This window comes from Dasypus novemcinctus, chromosome 8 (assembly GCF_030445035.2).
Source record: "Dasypus novemcinctus isolate mDasNov1 chromosome 8, mDasNov1.1.hap2, whole genome shotgun sequence".
NCBI lineage: Eukaryota > Metazoa > Chordata > Mammalia > Cingulata > Dasypodidae > Dasypus > Dasypus novemcinctus.
Window position 1 is genome coordinate 85,404,784 of NC_080680.1, and position 12,806 is coordinate 85,417,589.

A 12,806-nucleotide genomic window follows, 5' to 3' on the forward strand; every position below is an offset into this window, starting at 1 on the left:
GGGGGGGGGGAGTTGGGGATGACATGTTAAGGATTCTGTGAGATGGCTCTTATAAACAGCTTAACATAATATCTCTGTGGATAAAAGGGAAAAACCTTCTCCCCTTCTACATGAGAATTAAATTTATAACCAGTAGAATAGGTTTTTATGTATATGTGTTCAGTTCTGTGAATGTTAACATGTATAGATTTTTGTATAACCGCTGCCACAATAAGGATACAGAACCGAGAGAAAAAAATTCCCTCGTGCTACCATTTGTAGCCAGCCTGGTTTCTTTCACTTAGCATACTGCTTTTGAGATATATCAAGTTGTTGCTTTTATCAGTAGTTGTTCCTTTTAATTGCTGAGTAGTATTCCATTGTATGGACAAACCACTGTTTATCCATATGAGAATCTTTTTTTTTTACTTTTTTGTTGTTGTTTGGTTGGTTTTGTTTTTTAATCCGAGGTACTGGGTATTGAACCTGGGACCTTGTACATTGGAAGCAGGTGGTCAAACCACTGAGCTATACCTGCTCCCCTTACATTATTTTTTTTTAGAGAAGTTGTAGATTCACAGAAAGATTGTGCACAAAAGTTTCCATATACTCGCCTCCTTTTTTAATATTTTGCATTAGTGTGATTACTTGGTAACACTTTATTATTATAATGTACTGTGAGATATAGTACATAGTTTAAATAGGGTTCACTGTGTTGCACAGTTCTGTTTTTGTTTTTAATTTTTGTTCTATCTGCATGAGAATTTGACCTTAGTTAACAGTTTCCTGGAAATTAAGATGGCCTGTGAAAAGTCTGCTACCAGGCAATGTTACGTATGGAGAAAATGATCCTGATTAGTAAATTACATCTGGGCTGGGAAGAATTATAGCTGAACTATATGTAAAAACCTGATGGGGGCATCATATTTTAGGCTTCCCTGGGTGTGATGGTTCTTGAAATCGGGCGTTCCTTGGGGGCTCTGTGCAGTTATGAAGAGATATTGGCTCCTATGGGACAGGAAGCATCTAAGCCAGGAAGGATCCCCTACCCACTGTATGTGGATCTCTTTACCTTGCACCTGAGCTGCTGGGCTCTGCTGGACTCCTTCAAGGATGCTTAAAGAGTCCAAGATGCCACCTGGCAAGCTTTGGCTCCTAGTTCTGTATCCTTCCAAGAACGTCAATGCCAAGAGTAGCTGTGGAAGTCTTGTGAACCCAAGAACCTGATGGGTGTTGTATCCTAGCAAGTTATTAGTGCTTAATGAAATCGCAGCTATTAATAATGACTCTCTCAAGCTTCTCAGTGGTTTCCATTTAAGGGCTTTATCTGGATATCTTATTCTCAGTGAGTTAACAACTCAGAAAACATTTACTATAGCACCATTAGGCAGGGTTCCAGGCTGTTGGACACATTCTTGAGAAGGTATCACTGGCCTGGGGTAGGTGGAAGGGGAGAATGATTTAGTCAAAGGCAAGATCAAGGCTTTCTCCAAGAATCCTCCAGCAGGGCGGGATCTTTTCGATGGACTAGTGCCTCAGTTGGGAGTTACCATCTCAAGAATGTCTTGATAGTGTCTCTGGTCTCATGAATATTATTAACATGTCTCTTTATGAACTTGGGGTTATAACCAATTACTCTGTTCTCGTGATACTAAGATATCAACACACATAAGACATAACATTGCTTTAATAACACTTCTGAAGAACAAAAGAAAAAGAATAATTAGGGTGGATTATAAAATGACAAACTCTGATTTCAAAAGTTAAACTGGAAATAGTGAACATCTTAGAATCAAGGAAATACAATATGAAGCATTGATTTATTCAATTGATTTCTTGGGCACCTATACCCCACAACTCATGGTGGTAGATGCTAGGGACACAGCAATGAATAAGACAAGTCAGGCTTCCTGCACTCATGTAGCACACTGTGACTGGGTCCCGGCTTTCTCTTCCCAGCAAGTCTTAGCCTTTCAGGGTCAGACTCTGAATTTTTGCTTATAAATGTACGTCTATTCTAGCTCATAGTTAGATACCTGGTCATCAAAAGAAAATTATTTTGAAGATTATACTGCTCACGTAGGCTGTAACAAATGGCGTGGCGATCACACATCCCAGTTTACACCTGCTGCCCTGACATAATTATATAGCACCTTCCTTGTCACTCTTCAAAGTGTTTTGGTTTGGATGGGAAAATACTAAGTAATCATTTACAACTTACTGAGTCCTCACATTTTCATTGGAGTGGGTCTTGGTTTGCAGGGTGAGAACTTTCAGAAATAAGTCCTGTTTCAATGCAAGATCAATTCCATAGAATCCAGGTGAATTTGGTTTTGGTACCATTCTCCCTTTGGGCACCTGACATTTGCATATTCCAACAACTGAACTCATGGAAGCATCAAAGTCTGGTATAATTTGGTTTTAAAAAAAATTAAACATAGGCATAAACAACCAGAAAATGTTTTTTAATGATTTAAAATTAAATTAACTAGACCTTAAATTCATATTGGAATGGATATTAGATTTTTTTTGTCATTTTTGTCTTATAGATAAAGTCAGAAAAATAATTATGTGGGAACACTAGTCTGGGTTAAGCTGGACAGAGCTTTTTTTTTTTTTTAATTTCTTTGTTACTAGTGATGTGGGGATTGAACTGTGTAAGTTCATTTTTATGCAACCTATATATTTGGCACTTAAAGAAAACAGCCAGGAAGACAAGTAGGAGACTTTGTGTTTGTGGCGAATTGGTAACTTGCAGCCCATAATATATAAGCAGGTGTTGATGACAGGATCATATGGGGCCAGACAGCCCCTGTCCTGAGGACCAGCAAGTTGGGTATCCCAAAATATTGTCTTGCCTTCTTCTATGGTTTCAAACTTTTTGGCACCTGGAGTACTTGTTAAAAAACAGGTTGCTCTAATTCAGTAGGTCTGGGTTTGGGCCAAGAATTTGCATTTCTAACAAGTTCCCAGGTAATGTTGAGGCTACCTGTGGAGTGGGTAGGTGGGAGGCAGACTTTGAAACCACTGCTCAAAGTTAAACTTGGAGAGAAATAGAAAGGGTCCTGGGAATTTGACCTAAAAAATGAAAAAGTTGCTGTTAGTATGTTATTAGTAATAATAGTAATGATATAGCAAATGACTGCTGTGCACTCATGCAAAGGAGCTGTGCTACATACACTGAATCCTCTGAACCACAGGGAGGTAGTGGCCTCATTTTACAGACAAGAAAACTGAGGCCCAGGATGGTTTATGTGCCTTGCCAAGCTGGCATATGGGAAAGCCAGAGCGAATCCACTGTCCTGTTCTGCCAGCATTGTGTAGTGTAGTGGTTTTCAAAGCTAGCAGCAGGGGTGGGTATACAAGATAGTGCATTGACCTTCAGGAAGAAAGTATTGGAATTTTGGCTTATATTTACTGTTTTCATCTTTTAAAACAGGTAAGAAATTAAGTCATGCTGTTTTTTAAGTATGCATATTGACATTGGTATCCTCACCCAGGCAGTCACAGTCCCCTGATACAATTGGGTTCCCTGAGGGAAGGCAGAGAGGGTTCAGAAGAAGTGATAGTGATATCCTCACCTTTCTATTGGCTTTTTGAAATTTTATTTTATTTTATTCCCTCCCCCCTTGTTTTTGCGCTCACTGTCTGCTCTCTGTGTCCATTTGCTGTGTGTTCTTCCGTGTCTGCTTGTCTTTCTTTGTCTTCTTGTCCTTCTCTTTTGGAGGCATCAGGAACTGATCCTGGGACCTTTGGTGTGGGAGAGAGTCACTCAATTGCTTGTGCCACTTCATCCCCCTGGTCTCCTGCATCTCTCACTGTCTCTTCTCTGTGTCTCCCTTTTGTTGCCTCATCTTGCTGTGCTAGCTCTCTGTGGCATGGGCTATCAGCTCTCCATGGCACGGGCTCTTTGCTCTCCATTGGCACAGGCCAGCTTGCCTTTACCAGGAGGCCCCAGAAATTAAACCTGTGGCCTCCCCTATGGTAGACAGGAGCCCAATCACTTAAGCTACATCTGTTTCCCTCTCTGTTTGCTTTTAATGAATTTCCATATGCTGCAGTTTTAATTAGTCTGGGTAGTAGATTTATGTATTGTATTACTGAGTTTTAATGAAACTTACCTTTATAAAATGGAAAATTGGCTTTAAAAAATATTCCTACAAAGACATCACAGATCGACAATAATTCAAATAAATGTAAGCAGAAGTGAACAAGAAAATAACAATGTTGATGCTTCTACTTCTAGTATCGGCTTTTTTCACCAGTTTTATGAGGGAAAAAAAGGCAGTGATCTAATTAGTTCTGACAAGAAGATAACCAGAAGGTTAGGAGATTATGAAGAAAACTTTGATGAATCTCACACTAAATATATATTGTACCTTGGGATATTACCTAATTAATTAGATTGATACATTAGTTATTGTGATTAGCCAAACATTGAAAAAGTAAGCATCCAGAACTTAAAGACAAAACTAATTCAAGATTCAAGCTAGGTTTATTTTAAGGATTTATTTATTTATTTCTCCCCCCTCCCTCCATTGTCTACTCTCTCTGGTCATTTACTGTGTGCTCTTCTGTGTCTGCTTGTATTCTCCTTAGGTGGCTCTGGGAAGCAATCCTGGGACCTTCTGGAGTGAGAGAGAGGCGATTGTTCTCTTGTGCCACCGCAGCTCCCTGGTCTGCTGTGTCTCTTATTGTCTCTCCTCTGTGTCTCTTTTTGTTGAATCATCTTGCTGCACCGGCTCTCTGTGTGGGCCAGCACTCCTGCTTGGGGCAGTACTCCGTGCAGGCCAGCACTCTGCATGGTCCAACTTGCCACACAGGCCAGCTTGCCTTCACCAGGAGGCCCTGGGCATTGAACCCTGGATCTCCTGTATGGTAGATGGGAGCCCAATTGCTTGTGCCACATCTGCTCAAAGAGACACAGAAGAGAGACAATAAGAGACACAGCAGATCAGGGAGCTGAGGTGATGCAAGAGAATGGTTGCCTCCCTCCCACTCTGGAAGGTCCCAGGATCGATTTCCCGACCTGCCTAATGAGAATACAAGCAGATGCAGAAGAACACACAGCAAATGGACACAGAGAGCAGACAGTGGGGGTGGGGGTGGGGGTGGGGTAGAAATAAATAAATAATAAATAAATTCTTTTAAAAAAACTTAGATGGACAGTGTAACTAGGGTACATACTGTAGTGGCCCTTCTGTACTTGTCCCACTCAGTGTTAAGGTCTATAGAATCAGTTAAGTTTAGTGATTCTGGGAGTAGTGAGTTGAAAGGGCAAGAGATGACAGAGCCTGGAGACTTAGTTCAGTGAGTGTGGGTGAAGAGAGATGGGAGCCTTTCCCCAGGGTGGACTTTTCCTCTGACACTGTCTTGATCCTAATAGAGCAGAGATTGTGGGACCCCTTAATGCAGGGGTTCTTAACCTTTTTTATTCTATGGACCCCTTTGCCAGTCAGGCGAAAAACCATGGACCCCTTGTTAAGTCCACACTACACTGTGTATTATTTAATAAATGTATCACACCACACACCAACATGTTTCCACAAGAATAATGTTTCTTGGACTTTCAGTTCAAGCTCATGAACCCCTTGTTAAGAACCCCTACTTTAATGGTTGTTGCCCACTGAATTAAATGAGAAGCTTTGCCAATCATGCTGTTTGGTGAGCTGTTCCCAGCTTATAAGGCCCGGGTGACTCTGTGTAGGTTTAAAAAGCTGTTTCTTTTATGGTATTTCTTTTTGTAATGTCATGTTTTACTTATAAAATATAGACTACCAAGAACAGTGTTGTACAACCCTCTCAGATGGTAAAATTGATGCCTAAGCCAGGGAAGGGGTTTTCCAAGGCCCTAGCTAATAAATGACCCGGGCTTTCTCCTACAAGTATAAGGGTTACAGTGTTTCAAAGGACTTTAAGTTTGGGGACAGAGAAAGCACTGTAAATCTACTGGAATGCTCTCACATTGCTAATCAAATCTTCATGGAAAAGGCAGGAATCAAGCTAGAAGGTGAAGAGCTGTTCAGCTCAGAGTTTTAAAAAAATCTTTCTTAAGTGATATGTACTGAGCTAGGCTGGAAAGGGTTGGGATAGGGAGTAGGACATGGTCCTTGCTTTTCAGGTACTGTAGTCAGTGTACTTATTTTCTGGGGTTATGGACCCTTACTGAATATCTGACGAAACCCATGAAAATGCCCACAATATCTAGAGGGTTCACTGGCTTCCCAGATCCAGTCCATTAACAACTCCCAGTTTAGTGAGTCTTAGAGTCTGTTGGACATTCACCATTAGGTTTAATTTGATTAGCTGGAGATGAAGGAGGAATGATACAGTGAAGGCAGACCGGCAGGAGTGTGTTTGGACGTGGTAAAGGCCCCCCTTATAGGGAACATGGACGATAAAGGTGTCTTTAGGAGTCAGACTCCAAAAGACCTCAAATATCAATCTGCGCACTTGAGACTTCATTCTTTAGTTATCCCAGGAAGCACCAAGAGTTCAAGAAGTATTCTTCAAACATACTTAGAATTTTCTCCAATTACTCTAAATGTCATGAAGTAAGTGGCAGAAGAGAAAATGACTATTTTTTATTCACTTTTGAAAACATAGTGTCTTTCTCTCAATACCAGATGGGATTGAGATAAAAAAACTGAGGGGCATGGACTCTCTCTCTTTTTGATGTTCCTGTGGGCTAGATTTAGTTCCTGGCCCAGTTCTTATTTTGAAAAGAACAACAAATAGCTTCCTCAGAAGGCCAAGGCATTATTTAGTAGTGAGGGCTCTGCCCTGATGTCCCTTCCTTAATGAACAGCATTTTCTGCAGAGGTCCTTGAAAATCCAGAAGTCATCTTGTGTGGGGGCCTTGGAGTCAGAGGTAAGGGGTAGATCCTGACTCCATGAATTTTGCAGGTTAGGTTGGACTCCAAGAAAAATGGGTTGGGCGACTTTATAGTTCATTTCTGTGGAGTATCACTTTTTAGGGCTGCCTAAATAGAGAAACAAAGCAGCCTTGTTGGGAATACAAAATCTATATTCATTGAGGAGTAACATTTTGATGTTGTTGACACAGGCCATGCCAGAAGTAAGGCAGCTGGCTGGCTGTGGAAAAACACAAACCTGGAAGTCAGAGATTTGGGTTCTCTTGACTGTCTATGAAACCTTGGAGAAATGTCTTTCCCTCTCTGAACCTCAGCTTGCCCGTTACATGATGAGGGAATTGGTGGGTCTTGAAGCTCTTTGAGAACTTGAAGAAAGCCATAGACCTATCATCCCAGAAAAATGAACATGCACAGTTTAGCCAACACATTAGGAACTCCCTGAAGCCCCTGAGATGAAGTCTTGAGCCTAAAATGTGCTCCTCAGTTGACCCCCCACCTGCCTCTCTACCTTATCTCCTGCCACTTTACCCCCCATTCATGTACCTCTAGCTACACAGGTCTTTTGCACATGCTGGTTCTTGCCACCTTGCTTGGACAACACCTGCTTATCCTTCAAGGCTTACCCTTCCCTGACCTCCCAGTTTAGATTAGTTCTCCCTACTAAATAGACAGATTTACCTACCCTGAATTCAGAGACGATCACTGTAGAATGAAGTCATTACTTGTGAATGTTAATTTGGCTTTAGTCTGATTCTCTGCCAGATCTTAGCTCTGTGTGGTGTCAGTATTTGTTGAATAAATCTCCAAGGCCCCTCCAGCCGTGACAGTCTGAGACTGATCTGTGGGTATCTGAGTGCATCATAAGAGGATCCCTGAGCTTGTATTCCTGTGACATGCAATGTGCCTTTTGCCTTTGATGATTTCTTCAAGGGCTGGGCAGGGAAATCACTTCAAAGCAGAGTCCAGAGGCTGTGTATAGGAGCTCACACCCAGAAAACTGGCTTCTAGACATTCTGCCTCAGTGCTCTGCCAGGCCTGACCTCGAGGCTGGTCATTCCCTTTTGTTTATGTTCTTGACCTAGCTGGAACTCCCACTTGGAACATTCCCACAGTGCTTGGCGCTTCCTTGTATTGTTGTATTTTTCTCCAGAGGGGAAGTGACCAACAGCAGACTTTCCTCCCAGCAGACACATTCCATACACGAAGCTTCATGTCAGCTACTGGGTACCCACTGGAGAATCCTGCGTCTGATTCTTTGGCTCTGGGTGGGTGAATATGCACATTACAGGGATCCACTGACCTTTCCCTTTTGAGCCATGCTTTCTATGCTTTCTAACTTTTTAATTAAAATCCCTCAAGAAGTAAGTAACTCTATGTAGGAAACTCTGTGACTTAGATTTCTTCTGAATCCAGTAGTATCCTGCAGGTAGGGAGCCTCTTTGTAAACGGCTTCAGGAGCCATAATATTAAATACTTTCCTAGTTTGTCACTTTTCATTATCAAATTATTATTATGGCACAAATGTTTGTGAAATTTTATTTTAATTGCACTAAGGGAATGAGTTATTTACCCTAATGCAGCTGTGAATTTTACTGCAATATGAAAAAAAAAAAATCCCTCACAAGGGTTAATAATTTTCCTTTAATAAATTACATCAAAAGCAGGAGGTTTAGAGGTAATAAAATAAAAACAGCAACAGTAGCTATTCTTTAATGCGTGCCTGCTATGCAACCAAGGGTTAAACATCTTATTTAACCCTTGAAACTACCTCATGAAGTGGTGGCATAATTACACACACTTTACATACAAGAAGAAATGAAAGGTTAAATTATGTTCTAAAGATGCCCAGGTCGGATGTGCCAGCACAGAGGTTCAAACTAGGCTAGCTCTCCACCAAAGTCAGCACCTTCCCACTGCTAATCTCCCTGATCATGAGGGAGTGAGTGGCAGATTTCCTAGCCAAGGATGAAAGTTCTGGGTCCTGGATCTGGCTTTCTCACTAAGTATGTAGTCTTGGTGCCTTCCCCTCCTTGGGGTACAAACCCTTTATCTACAAAATGGAAGAGGGACTTGTTGGAGTAGAAGATCTTTTAAGTCTCTTTTGGCCCAACCATTCTGTGAGCCAGTGATTTAGGGATTGTAGTACTAATACTCTACGAAGTAACTTTGATAACATGTAGTCAGGTATGGCCTGATTGAAAACAGTTCATGCATTCACAGTATCCTCAAAGCATATTAGTCCTGTCTGTCAGAATCTCATGTTGCCTCCTAAGATGCGGCCTGGAGATGGGTCATTGCCTATCTTGGATTGTGTGTGCATTTACCACTGGGGATGACTCCAAAAGACATTTTTTTCAAGGTGGGAATCAGTGAAGGATTCTTCAAAATAAACCATTCCATTTATCTCCCCTTCCCTCCAAGCAGTTCACATTTAAATCATTTTGGGGAGGCCATGATTAGCTGAGAAGCAGTTGAACCATAAGGTCTTCATTTCATAACTTTTCTCTCAAGAATTTCCAGATTTGTTTGAAAAGTTTATCAGTAAATTAGTCGCTTGGAATTTGAGATGCATTTTCTCTTAGATGTAGTAGTCCCCAGCTAAGAAATGCAAAGGCAGTCTTTATCCCTGGTCCTCTAACCGCATAGCATCAGCTTGGAACCCAGGTCTCATAGGCAATATGAGGAATTGGTACAAAGGTCCTGACTTTAAAGTGTTTACAGACCAATAGGGAAACTTACAAAGTTACAGGTGAAACTCTAAGGTCCAGGAACCCTGCCTAAGCCAAGGGGGTGGGAGAAGGTGGATGAAACAATGTTCTGGATAGGCCCAAGTCCTCTGACTCTTGTAAGAATAAGACCATTTATTTATGGATCACAAAGTGATTACCACATTCTAGGGAGAGAGGGTAATCCGCATTGGGGTAGGGGTGAGTGGATGCGGAATTCTTATTTGTTCATTTGTTTATTCCTTCATCTTTAGATCCATTCATTTGTTAAACAGATTATTAAGCATCTGCTGTGTGCACAGCAATCTGGTAAGTGCTGGACTGCATTGTATATAGAGCATTTATAATAGTAAGTTGTTTGCCAAATGTTCACAAGTTAAAGTTTTCTTTAGATGAATTGAGGTGTTAAAATGCCAGTTCATAATTAGAGCCTTTTTAATTTATTGTGGTGTTAATGTCTTATGGAAGAAATGAGGTCAGATCTGGCATTGAAAACTTGGCTAAATAAGATTGTTGTGGTGGCAGACTTGGCCCAGTGGTTAGGGCGTCCGTCTACCACATGGGAGGTCCACGGTTCAAACACTGGGCCTCCTTGACCCCTGTGGAGCTGGCCCATGCGCAGTGCTGATGCGCGCAAGGAGTGCTGTGCCACGCAGGGGTGTCCCCCGCATAGGGGAGCCCCACGCGCAAGGAGTGCGCCCCGTAAGGTGAGCCGCCCAGCGCGAAAGCAAGTTCAGCCTGCCCAAGAACGGTGCCGCACACACATAGAGCTGACACAACAAGATGACGCAATAAAAAGAAACAGTTTCCCGTGCCACTAACAACAGAAGTGGATAAACGAAGAAGACTCAGCAAATAGACACAGAAAACAGACAACCAGGGTGGGGGGGAAGGGGAGAGAAATAAATAAAATAAATGTTAAAAAAAAAAAAGATTGTTGTGGTATTTAGAAGAAATGAAGTCTCTTTAGAACGTACTAAAAGGATAGGGGATGATTATTGATGAGAGGGAGGCACACACTGAGTTTAAAGGTTGGATATTTTACCAAATGTTATGTTTCAGTAGCCCTCTGTGGAATGGTTCTGGACCTTTGCTCTTTCTCAGTTTGTGGTTGCACTTTGGTTTTTGGTTTACTTCTGTGTCCACAGCGATATAGTGAGGAAATGGGGATCTGGCATTGGCTTTCATACATTTGCTTTTCTTCCTGCTGTGTTATTGGATGAGTGAAACTGATACTTTGTATTTGCTTTTGCTAGTTCGGAATTTCTGGCTGTGATCTTGTAAACATGATTTTTCTATTCATGGATCGAAATGTGAAGCCTTAAGATTTTATAGAGTTTTGAATTTGGCTTCATTCATTTTGCATAAATTGGCAAGATTATTTTCTCTTCCTCAGACTAGGTAGGGGCTTGTATAACAGGATAGCTCAGAGTGTAAGAGAGCAAACTGAACAGTGGGAGCCAGAATGGCATTCAGTGTTCCTTAAAGTCAGTCTCTTGGTTTTGTGGGACTGTTTTAGAATTTGTCCTCCAAATTTTACTCCAGTTCTATCCTTTGGTCTTATATTGTACCATCCAACCCCATAAGATGAAATTCACTTTGTGTGCAGTTGGCTGAAGTCCGAGCTAATAGAATTTTACAGTCTAAGATCATTTTTATAAATAATGATAATACTTTACCAAAGTAAAGGACTGTGGGCAGCATGCTGAGCACTTCCCAAACATTCTCCCTTTGATCCTCATTACAGCTAAGGAGGTGGGGCTGGACTCAGGTCCATTGAACATAAGAAGAAACTGAGGCTGCTGTGCTTAGCAGTACTAGGATTTGAACCCAAGCAGTTGGGCTCCAGAACCTCCGTTCTGACCCACTGTGCTACAGGGGAGTCTTTAAAAGCTTTTCTGACTTCACACACTGGGATTGAAAAAATGAAACCTTGCACTTTTATTGCCTCCCCCCCTTCACCCCGAAACTTGTTCAAAGTTCAGGTGGCATAACACTTTCTCCAGCAAAATTGTTCTCTAAATGGAGTGGAAGTTCGGAACTAGAGGTTACAAACTATTAGCTGTGCTTGTCCTCAGTGATCTTTTCTTCTTTGGAAACTGAGGTGTTGCTTGTATTTTGATGTGCACCCCCCACCCTCCTTCAGGAACATAGTATTAATGAAATCATCTTGTTTTCTCTGATGGAACTTGTCATGTGATGCTTCTCCACATTGATCTGAGCACAAGAAACTTGAGGAGGTATGATATGGTCTGTGTAATATATGTGTCTCTTGGCACCCCAAAATTTTCCCAAGGCAAAAGCAGTATTGAAAGTGTTTGGAAATATAGCTCATTCTCTGGGACTATTGCTATGCAGAAGAGTAACAAAGTGTGGAAGGAAGGCTGAGGAACAAACTTCTTAATATAGATGGATTACTGAGACTCACCGGTAGGGCGATAACCCGCCTTTTCTTCTGATTTCCTCTCTGGGACTTTGAAAGGCAAAAGGCAAGTCCCTTTCAGAGTAGAATCAATTTTTCCCTGTAAGGATTTCCAGGGCTCTGCTGCTGGGTGATTTGGGATGTCTGAAAGATGAAACCTCTTTCAGCTGGGAACTGGGTCCTTATTTGCTGGTCAACAAAGACACCTAGCTTTGGAAGGACCCTGTGATCCTCTGGCTTTAGAATGGGAAATGCTATTGAAAAACAGAAGACCGTGAAACGAAGCAATCTGTGCCCTTGGAAGCAAGGTAAGAAAAACCTGGGCTTCGTTTCCAGGATAAAGGAAGGAGGTAGCATTCTATTGGGGGATTTTGACTCAAAACCAAAACTGAAACTGCTTAGGGAAATATTTTCCAAACCAAAAACCTGTTGCAGTTTTCAACATAGTTTAATGAAAATTAATAGAGAGATCAAAATATGAAAATAATTCCTATCTCAATATGTTGGGTTGGCTTGGCTCAGAATTTAGTTCAGCTTGAGATGTTTTAGTCAGGTGCAGTATGTGTGTCTGCTTATTAAAAATTTTCAGTTTGAAAAAAAAATTCCATATCCAGGAGTTTGAGTGTCTTGTAATATTTTTGATTTAGAGAATGTTATTAGCTTTTAACTGTATACCACCTTTCTTCCATGGAGTTCAAACTGTAAAAACAAACAACAGACAAGCTCATATTTATCTATTTTAGACACCGATGATGCCAGGTGGCAGCATCTGTCTCTCAAGGGTTTTTATTAGTGTTAGCTTTG

At 41.4% G+C, this 12,806-nt stretch overlaps 1 protein-coding gene across 16 annotated transcripts in view; it reads left to right on the top strand.

Moving 5' to 3' along the window:
• The window catches only part of RAPGEF1 (Rap guanine nucleotide exchange factor 1), a 173,134-nt gene that overhangs the window by 15,076 nt on the left and 145,252 nt on the right, over positions 1 to 12,806 (top strand). For 6 of the 16 annotated variants that reach the window (XM_012528836.4, XM_012528837.4, XM_004468037.5 and 3 more), the window contains exon 1: positions 12,058 to 12,310. The exons of 5 other annotated variants lie outside the window; for them this stretch is intronic. In XM_012528836.4, the coding sequence (XP_012384290.2) occupies positions 12,247 to 12,310 (64 nt within the window). In that variant the 5' untranslated portion in view covers positions 12,058 to 12,246. Of the gene's footprint in view, positions 1 to 12,057; positions 12,311 to 12,806 lie in introns of those variants that run through there. 5 more of the 16 variants (XM_004468039.5, XM_071216882.1, XM_012528839.4 and 2 more) reach the window with 1 other exon arrangement.